Source organism: Cryptotermes secundus, unplaced genomic scaffold (assembly GCF_002891405.2).
Source record: "Cryptotermes secundus unplaced genomic scaffold, Csec_1.0 scaffold46, whole genome shotgun sequence".
NCBI lineage: Eukaryota > Metazoa > Arthropoda > Insecta > Blattodea > Kalotermitidae > Cryptotermes > Cryptotermes secundus.
The window spans coordinates 1,125,365-1,135,717 of record NW_019726221.1 but is presented as its reverse complement, the minus strand read 5'-3'; the positions used below and the strand labels follow the sequence as shown (position 1 = coordinate 1,135,717).

At 38.6% G+C, this 10,353-nt stretch overlaps 1 protein-coding gene across 1 annotated transcript in view; it reads left to right on the top strand.

Annotated features, from left to right (window-relative positions):
- Nucleotides 1–10,353, top strand: part of LOC111863855 — a 32,025-nt gene that overhangs the window by 3,083 nt on the left and 18,589 nt on the right. The window contains exons 2-4 of the mRNA XM_033751228.1: nt 5,652–5,758; nt 9,016–9,197; nt 9,974–10,235. Of these exons, the coding sequence (XP_033607119.1) occupies nt 5,653–5,758; nt 9,016–9,197; nt 9,974–10,235 (550 nt within the window). The 5' untranslated portion in view covers nt 5,652. The remainder of the gene's footprint in view (nt 1–5,651; nt 5,759–9,015; nt 9,198–9,973; nt 10,236–10,353) is intronic.

Genomic DNA, 10,353 nt, shown 5'->3' with positions numbered 1-10,353 from the left:
GGGGGGTTGACTGGCCTGTTACCATAGCAGCGGCAGCGGCTCCAGTGCTGTTACATCACCGCTGGCGGAGGAGGGGATGTCCTGCATAGCGCAAATACATCACAATATAGATACCTTAAAGAAAAACGCACAGACTTTTAATTGATGCTAATAAGGAAGTTGGTCTAGAAGTAAACACAGAGAAACCTAAGCATATGTTGCTGTCTCATCACCAGAATGCATGACAAAATCATTATATAAAGAGTGCTAACAGATGTTTTGAAAATGTGGCACAGTTCATTTATTTGGGAATGATGATAACAAATCAAAACCTAATTCAGGTAACGCTTGCTACCATTCAGTCCAGAACCTGTTGTCTAAAAACATAAAAATTAGAATATACAAAACTGTATTTTTGCCAGTGGTTCTGTTTGTATGTGAAACTTGATCTCTGACACTAAGGGAGGGACATAGACTGGGGGTGTTTAAGAACAGTGTGCTGAGGAGAATATTTGGACCGAAGAGAGATGAAGTGCCAGGAGGTTAGAGAAAACTGCATCATGAAGAGCTTTATAACTTGTACTCTTCTCCAGGTATGATTAGAATGATCAAGTCAAGGAGGATGAGATGGGCAGGGCATGTAGCATGAATGGGGGAGAATAGGAAGGCATGTAGAATATTGGTAGGAAAGCCAGATGGAAAGAGATCACTATGAGGACCAAGACGTGGGTGGGTGGACAATATTAAAAAGGGATCTTAGAGAGATAGGATGGGATTATGTGGATTGGATTGATCTGGCTCAGGATAAGTGCCATTGGAGGGCTCCTGTGAACATGGCAGTGAACCTACAGGTTCCATGAAATGCTGGGAAGTTCTTGAGTAGCTACACATTTGGTGTTTTCTCGAGAAGGGCTCCGCTCCATGAGTGAGTGAGAGGGTGTGTTTTCTAGTGCTAAACAATTAGAAAATATTAATTTGATGCGCCATACAAGTAATATACTCTAAAAAGTTGACATTTTTTAAAGTAATGTATAGTAGGACAAGAGAAAGTGTGTTGGTCAGATGCTACTTTGAAGATTTTTGTGTGGCCATGAGAGCAGAGTAGTAATGTAGTTGCCATACTGAACAGTAGGGCTATCCGAATTTGTGATGGTAAGTGAGGTTAAACCAGCTGTGAGTTCAGTCTTCCACTTCAGCTAACAGGGAGAGGTGCAGGATTATGTGGATAACTGTCGCCCATTTGCTGGAATTATATGTAAGTTTTCAGAGTTTCCACCTTTCACATTACCTTAGTCTAATCAATTGAGTATGAATTCTTACCTTGTATTAATCTTTTAGCCTACTTTTGATGTATAACTCACTTTCCCCCCCTCAGTTTTTGCTATTGGCGAAGTGTGTGAGCGTGACACTTTTACCTTGAGCAGGTCAGGCACTTATTCCAGTATAGGAAATGCTGTCAAAAGTGCATGGTAGGTTATTTTATATTGAACTGTAAGAAATTGTGGATATATGTAGCACAGAACAAAATATTTTTCTGCATAATACAAAATGGCATCCAACCAGGTTCCCCAATGTGTAGTTTCTGGAATTAGCAAAGAATGGTATAATTGGAGGTCTGCTTTTGAAGAGCTGTATTCTAACCGGTGATATCACAAAGCTTTACTACCAATTATTCACCAACTTGTTTACATTTGGATAATATATACAGTTCGTTTTACAGACCCTATGCAAAGCATGTGCTACACATGTAACATGTACAATTTTAGGGTAGCTCATGGAAAAGCCCCTCTGCTATTCTTTTCTTGTATATTGTGGCATCTGTAACTAGCAACAGCACATCAAATTTCACACCAGCTGGCTATAGTCTGCATAGCTTTATTCAGAACATATGATATTGTTGTATGATTCACTGCAGACATTACCTGACAAGACAGAAGACATGATTTCTGTGACAGTATTTGATCATTTTTCAAAACCCCAAGAACAGCATTTACAATCTTTCCATATGCATTAATTGTTTCATCTATAAACACTCAAATATTTCTTTTGCACACAGTAGTGGAATTTTGTTCCATATTTTGTTATGAAACTTCCTTGATGACCCATCTGGAGGATCTGTCCAAGTGTACTTTAGGATGAAATTCTTAATGTTGGGATTATTTATTTTTAAAAGTTATATATCTGTAGACACAAATATGTTGCAATTATCTGTTATAAAAGTGGAAAGTTTGGGAGACCTTGAAGAAGAATTTATAGCAGAAGACTCACCAGTTAGAGATTGCGTGCATGGCCGAACTTTAAGCCAGCAAGGAAGGCAGTGTGCTTGCTTGCACTTATATATTGTGTAACTTGAGAATACTGTTTCATGACAATAGATTGACACATGCCTGGTAAAAGAGAACTTCATCAGATGTGAGCACACCCTTGAATTCCCTAACATAGTGACAAAAATGGGGACTGTAACTAGATCTTCTTTTTTTGATTCTTGTAAACCTCAACTGCTTCACCATAGATAAATTAGAAAACTGCAGTACTATGAACAGTCTTCATGAAGATCTGTAGCAGCCAGTATTTGTCGCTCAATAGCAATGGTTGTAACGGCTCTTTTGAGTTCTTGATTGGGCCACCAAAACACAGATAACTGATTCTTCATCAGTCATCAGGTGTCACTTTTACTCCTCTTACAGCTAAATATCTGGAATCCTGAGCAGGGATCCTTATGTCAAAACAAAGAAGGGTACATGCTGGGTGATGTGTGTTACATATCTCAGCACTCTGATAACAGGCAGTGCAAACTTGTGAAATATTGATTCATACAGTCACTAAGACATACATTATTCAGTGTTATTTGTGTGCCCCAAAATATTTATTTACGTTAAAAATTGGGAAATATGTGTATTCGGGCGACATAGAACTTTATATAGGAGCCAGGATAGCTCAATTGGTATAATGACAGGCTAGGGCCAGTGTTCAATTCCTGGTAAGGGCAGGAGATTTTTCTATTTACAGCATTCAGACTGGCTTTTGGGGCCTACCCAGCCTCCTGTCCAATGTATAATGGGGAAGGCTTTCTCCCTAGGGATAAAGGCCAAGGCATGAAACTGACCCACTCACCCCCATCTTGTGCCAAGGTATCTTAATGTTTTGGTAATTAATTAAGCACATGGACAACTTTACTTTTGCCTTAAAATTCTATATAAAACCAATAGTAGTAAATTATATGCTACATTGATTTTCGTTGGCTCAGACAGCTGCAAAAAATATCTTTATGCCTGCTGATAACTGTTTCTTAAGCTGTTTCTCTTGGAATGTTGAAAAGCATAAAATGTGGAGACAGCACAGCCAAGAATATGGGAAGGCATTAAGGTTCCCTTTTCATCCACTTCTGTTCAATTAGCTCTAACCTAGATTGTGCTTTGCATTTGCAGTCTATGAATGCATGGAAATGTGGATATATTTTTAGGGGTTATACCATATGAAAATTTCTATAAAAACTGTACATTTTTTGCCACTTCATTTCGAGCATTCTGCTTTTGATTTACATTTCAAAACCACTGGTCTCTTGACTCAGTGATATCAAGAGTTAATGACTTCCAAATTTCCCAGCACTCAAATTGGAACATACTATGGCAGCCTTACTGATTATATCAACTTGTATAGATAGTAGCAGAATGTCATATATACTCATGATGTACAGTCCAGCCCTGCTTAACGAGTATAATTCGTTCCAGACTCTTACTCCTAACGTGAAATACTCGTTAAGCGAAACAATTTTTCTCATATAAATTAATGTAAAATACGATAATGCGTTCCATGCTGAAAAAAATACTCAAAAAAAATTTATATATAACGTTTATTCAAAGAAAATTATATATACATTGTTAAGGAGCATGAGTCATCTTCATCTTTTCTTCTATGCGGAATGAACCAACCTGGAATGCGAATTCGATTTGCAGAAAAAAAAAATCAAAATAATTAGTTTATTATTTATGATACATATATAATTCTTTTTTACTAGAAAGCTGTCTAGAGACATTTGTTTTTACCGACGCTTCAAAATTTGGAGAAAATGCGACACAGCATTATCATTAAATAAATTTGTAGTGCGCATAGCCACTGCCTTATTAGGGTGATGCTTCTCTGTACCATGCAACAGTTTCCCATGCTTTCAGCATTTCTCTTATTGCACCAGAAGATTGTTGCTTTGCTGTTACCTCCTCCTCCTCCTCCTCTGACAAACTCTCCTCCACAACTTCTTGCTGTGAAACACAGTGCAACTCCAGATTATGCAAATCGTTGATGTAGACCGATTGTATGTGCGTGCTAGATCAGCCACGCTCACACATAGTTCACGCTTTTAAATGATTTTATGTTTCATTTCTACGGTTATTTTTATTCTCTTATGGCTGTCTTTTTGCGGTTTTTTCTTCAGGGACATTTTTGCAAGGGTTATTAAACTTTGCACAAAAGAAAATCAGAAATAATATGTCTGAACACAAGTTTGGAAAAATGTGTGATCACAAGCGACACTAAGATGCTAGCGGAACGAGTGCTAAACACAGACTGATGTAGCAAGCGCACAATCCGGGGCTTCCCCTCTCATCACTCGTAATGCAATACGTTGCTCGTTAAGCAAGTCATTTTTTTACAATTTGTTTTTTTGCTCGTTATGTGAATTACTCGTTATGAGAGGTGCTCGTTAAGCAAGGTTCCACTGTATACTGTATTCCATATCCATTCAGAGCTGTATCACACTGCATGTAATGGGGAGAGGGGTTCCACTGTATATGACAAAATGTTTCATACTAAGTAAAGTAAAGGTATCCCTGTAACAGGCCGTGGGGTTGTGAGATGTTGAGGTTCCCACATTTTCTCTAGACAATTGGCTCATAGATGGCAGCAACATTGTCAGCCCACCACACNACTCGTTATGAGAGGTGCTCGTTAAGCAAGGTTCCACTGTATACTGTATTCCATATCCATTCAGAGCTGTATCACACTGCATGTAATGGGGAGAGGGGTTCCACTGTATATGACAAAATGTTTCATACTAAGTAAAGTAAAGGTATCCCTGTAACAGGCCGTGGGGTTGTGAGATGTTGAGGTTCCCACATTTTCTCTAGACAATTGGCTCATAGATGGCAGCAACATTGTCAGCCCTATGCACCAGCCGCCCTTTACACCCAAGAATATTCCTGGCGCTCATTTCTGTTAGAGGCTGAGTCGACCCCATGGCCATAGTGCAGCTGGAAGGATTAGGTCAATTAAAAAAATCCAATGACCTCACCGGGACTTGAACCCGCGACCTTCCGGCTTGTAGCATAGTGCCTCAACCAACTACACTACTGTGTGCCCCTTATTATTTCCTACCAAAAAACCAAAATTCAAATCCTGTCAGAAGCCAATTTAAATGGTTAGTTTTTCAAAATATAACAATGAAGGGCGGTGTTTTAGCTAATCACATAGAAATAATCTCTCATACAACAGTAATGTTAAGTTTTAAAGAAAAAACTGAACGTGTAAAGTTGACTCAGAATTCTACTATGCAGTAGAACAGTCTCGGCTGCAACTGTTATACACATTTTGTTACATTAAATGTATGTGCCGGATTTGTCTAGAGACATGGAATAAATTTGTTTCATTAGTTGACAGAAGACAGTGCATTATTACAGTATGAGGCACCAGTCCAGTATCTGCAGTATTCTCCAACCCATGTGCAGTCTTGTCGCTCCTGTGAGATCTAGCCAACAAGGAGTCATGTATGCAAGATACAAGCAAGGTACGTGAAGTGTTATGGGTCATAATGCAAACTGATTGAATTGTACTGTTTTCATTTTTGTTCTTCTCTTTCCATCTTACTGATGCACAAACCTCTATCTGTTGAACAGTTTTGTGGCTTCCAAACTTATATCATTATGCGGGCCTTTGATGCTCTTTTGTGCTAAAGTTTTATTATTAGTACAGGGAATAAGTCTAAGGAGGTGTTAAGTAGAGTTTATTTAGGTCAACATTAATCTGATGCTTTCCCAGTTCACACAGGACTAAAAGAAGGTGATGCTTTATTCATCTTTTCTGTAGAATATGCTGTGTGGAAAATCCAAGAGACTCAGGAAGGGCAGGTGTTGAATTGTTTCAGTCAGATGTTGTCTTATGCTGATGACTGGACTTCTTCTGATGGGAAGATACGCAATTAAGTATTGATAGCGTACAGATGGCATGAAGATATAATTCACATAAAATTTTTCAGAGGAGGTGACAGTGATACTACACCGTTCCTTTCCTCCTCATCACTATCATATCTGTTTTATACAGATCAATGGATGAAAAATCTCCAGAGTCTTCTTTTTTTCTAATTGTCTTTCGTTTTTTATTTCTTGGTAAGGCTTACAACTATTTTTGATGTCTTCCACTTCAATCATCTTTTTTGGGGTCATCCCATAGGCTTCTTCCCTTTAAGCTTTAATTTTGAATGCACTTCTTCATATTCTTGTTTCATCACTTCTTTTTAGATGGTCAAAACATTTAAATTATTTCTGTTGTGTTAGCAAACTTTGAACTTCAATTTTTTCTCTAAACATCTCATTTCTAAATTCTGCATGTTTCCTTCCCCCCCCCCCAATTGTTTGGATTCTGCTTTTTGTTTCTCATAACGATCCATGACTTACTTATGGAGCTGAGCCCTTCTGGAGGAACCGCCAATTCTGCAGCTACCCAAGAATTTCCCAGCATTTTGTGGAACCTGAAGGTTCATTACCATGTTCACAAGAGCCCTCCACTGGTCCCTATCCTGAGCCAGATCAATCCAATCCATATAATCCCATCCTATCTGTCTAAGATCCATTTTAATATTGTCCACCCACCTACACCTTGGTCTTCCCTGTGGTCTCTTTCCTTCTGGCTTTCCCACCAATATCCTATATGCATTCCAATCCATGACTTAGCATTCATATTAGTACTGGCTTAAAATATACTGTATAGATTGTTGTTTTGCATCGTTTTTTCCGATATCCTTTCCACAATATTACTTATGCAGAGTGTTAACAGGGGTTACAGGCTTCTAAGGGGGTATAGTACTCATCTAAATGAGCAAATAAGTCCCAGTCAAGATATGTCCAAAAATCAGTGTCTCCTATGGTATGAAGAGTTATGCATTTAATTGGATACGAGGATAACATTACAGTATGCATTAAGAGAAGGTCGTGTGTATCACATGCTTTTGTTTACCATACCCTTGCTCATGTTGTGAATGTCAGTAGACTCAGTAGATGCACTACTAATACACCACTAAAGAAAAATCACTGATGGTGCTATGATACTTGTTCCATTTGAAATCCATTTAGTGGTTCTGTAATGGGATCTTACTCCTCTGCACAGGAAATGGCACAGATGCATTTCATGTATGGCCATGCCAGTGGATATTTTCAGGAAACACGTTGCTTCTATGCAGAACATTTTCCAGTATGCAGAATCCCTTCCCATAAATTATTCATGACACATCATGAGCGACAGAGAATCTGGGTCCTTAGCTCTGTGGACATCGGATTGCCAAAGACCGTGATCAGTTTGAACTCCTGATATGGAAGTTTGCATATTGAGAAGAGTGGAAGAAGATCCCGGAACCAGCATATGAAGAATTGCAGCTGCTCGAATTATCGGTGTTCCTATGTCTCAAGAATTCTCCATGAGCAGTCACTCTACCCATACCAAATCCAGTGAATGGAAGCCCCCACTCCTCCTGACTGTCATGCAAGGGTGGTGTTTTGCCAGTGGCTTCTTGCAAAATGCATTGTAAACATAGTTTTAGCTAACATCCGATTTACTGATGAGGTGGGATGTGTAAGGGACAGTGATGTGAACTTTCATAATACCCTGTCTGGGTGGGTGACAGTCCCCACACCATTGTGACATTAAGACGTCAGCATCGATTTTCCATCAATGTCTGTGTGGGCCTGTTAGGTGATCAGGTCTTTGGACCAGTTGTCTTACTCAGCAGACTAACCGGTTCAGTGTACCATCATTTCTTGGTGAATGATTTTCCAGTACTCTTGGAACATGCACCTCTTCATAAATGATAACACATCCATGCATGATGCTGCACCATCTCATTTTCTCTGCATTGTCAGGCAGCACAGAACCAGACTTCTGTGAATAGTGGGTAGGATTGGAGGCCCAGTGAACTGGCCTGTTTGATCCCCTGACTTTAATCTTCTGGATTTCTGGCTGTTGGACCACCCAAAGGCTGGTGTATTCAGCACCAATCAATGACTAAATGGTATCACAGCAATCAGTAGAGAATGCATGTCAGGAGATTGGCGTGAAACAAGGAATTTTCAACAGAGTGCACACCTCTGTGTGACTGAGAGCTGAAAGTTATGTTGAAATACATGAGAATCACATAGACCATCTGTTGTAGAGCTCACATGAACATCGCCAATATCTCAGGAGGCATTAGCTTCTGGACGTATGCTGACTGGGAATTTTTGCTTATTAAAGCCTGTAAGCCTTTTTTCACCACTATAATTTCATAATTCTCGAGTAGCTGTACATCTGGTAGCTTCTCAAGAAGAGCTCAGCTCCATGGAAAGAGTAAATGTAGTCATAAAATTTAGCACTTTCTTATTCTGCTGTTAATCTCTTTATCAGTTTTCTGCTTTAAATTTATTTAATTTTCCCAGATAAATATGTCAGCATGTTTAACCATTGTTGTATGAAGTTTTATTCAGATATTTGTGTCTGGGGCCCTTGAATAATCATAGTCAGCATCTTATCTGTGTTCATTTTTAATCCATATTTCTTTGTAGTATGGTTCTGATGATTTAAGTCCTTTTCACTGGGGGGCAACATCAGTGAACATACTGTGCAAGTATTAGTGTTCTTTTATCTGGTTCATTTGTTTTCTCTAACTAGCAGTTTCATCTATCATGACATTAATTAAGATGGGTGACAGTACAGTTCCTTGTCTTACCGCACACTTTGCTTTGAACCATTATGATCATCATAATTTTGTTTTAACATAACTGGAAACTGCTTTTACAGAGGCAGACTCTTGCAGTGATGATCAGCTTGAAAGGAAGGGCTGCTCAGGAGCTCTTCTTGATATGCTGGCTGAAGTTGCATCACAAACTTTACATTCTGATCCAAGTGTTAAGTTGTCACCAATCAAGAGACAAGCCAAAAGAGCAGCAGACCTCAGTTGTCACCTTTCAAACAAGAAAAAGGTTAACCATTATAAATTTTCATTGCTTCTTTTTAGATTAGTTTTGAGATATTAATTCTTGTAAGAAATTACAGAAGAGTATTTAAAATTGTAGTGATGATGATTCATAGAATGACTTATTTTACACAAATTTTACCTTTAGTCTTCATCATGGGTTTCTGTTCTAACTAAATTCAGGCAGTGAATCATTTTTTAAATGGTATGCAGAGGTAGCAGGAATTTTGGATCACTGACCTGCCCTTCAGAAATTCATCACTGTCAGAAAGGCAAAAACTGTTAATAATTGTTGAAATAGTACAGGGTGATTCTAAATTATTGTTGGGGTATCTGTGGCTTGTAATTTTCAAACCAGAAATAAAACTGCATACTGAATATGAAAGTGTAACTAAAAAAGTGTTATTACTGCAGAATGCTAAACAACTTCAACATGTTTGCCTTTCATAGCACATAAAAACTGAAAATTATAGGCCACAGAAACCAGGACAGTATAGAATCACCCGATAAATAAGGCACCAGAATCTGTAAGGACGCCCCCAATTTCATATTTGTCATTGATATTTAAAAAAAAAGGTAAAGCTATCCCTGTAACAGGCCGTGAAGGCCCATAGGGTTGTGAGACATTGAGGGTCCCACATTATCTAGACAATCAGCTCAAAGATGGCGGTAAGGTTGTCAGCCTTACGCGCTGGCTCTACTTTACTCCCTTGGAAAATTATTTATTAGTATTGAAACATGTAAAATTTATATAGTGCCATTTCTTGTATTTGCGTGTAACAGCGAATGGCTTGCCGTAGTCGAAGTGGAGAAGGGAACACAATGGATCTAGAACACCTTCGATCACTAACAGCTAACCATCTGCTGAAGCTGTTCTCTGAGTTTGATGGTGATGAAATTCGTAGGATATTTACATTCACTTGTTTTATGGAACCAGAGCAGTGCCGTCAGCAGTTTTCAAGCTTTGGCAGTGAGGGTAAAGCCAGACAACAAATGAAGAGTCATCTTTTGGAACATGTGCACCAGTTGGAACTTAAAGCAGAGCGTATGTTTCTGAATTAATGTGTGTCTGTTCTTATTTCATTCACCTTTTTCTCCTAATTAATCAATAAAATATCTAAAAATGTGCATGTTTCCAATAATGAAGTCTATAACAATTTTCA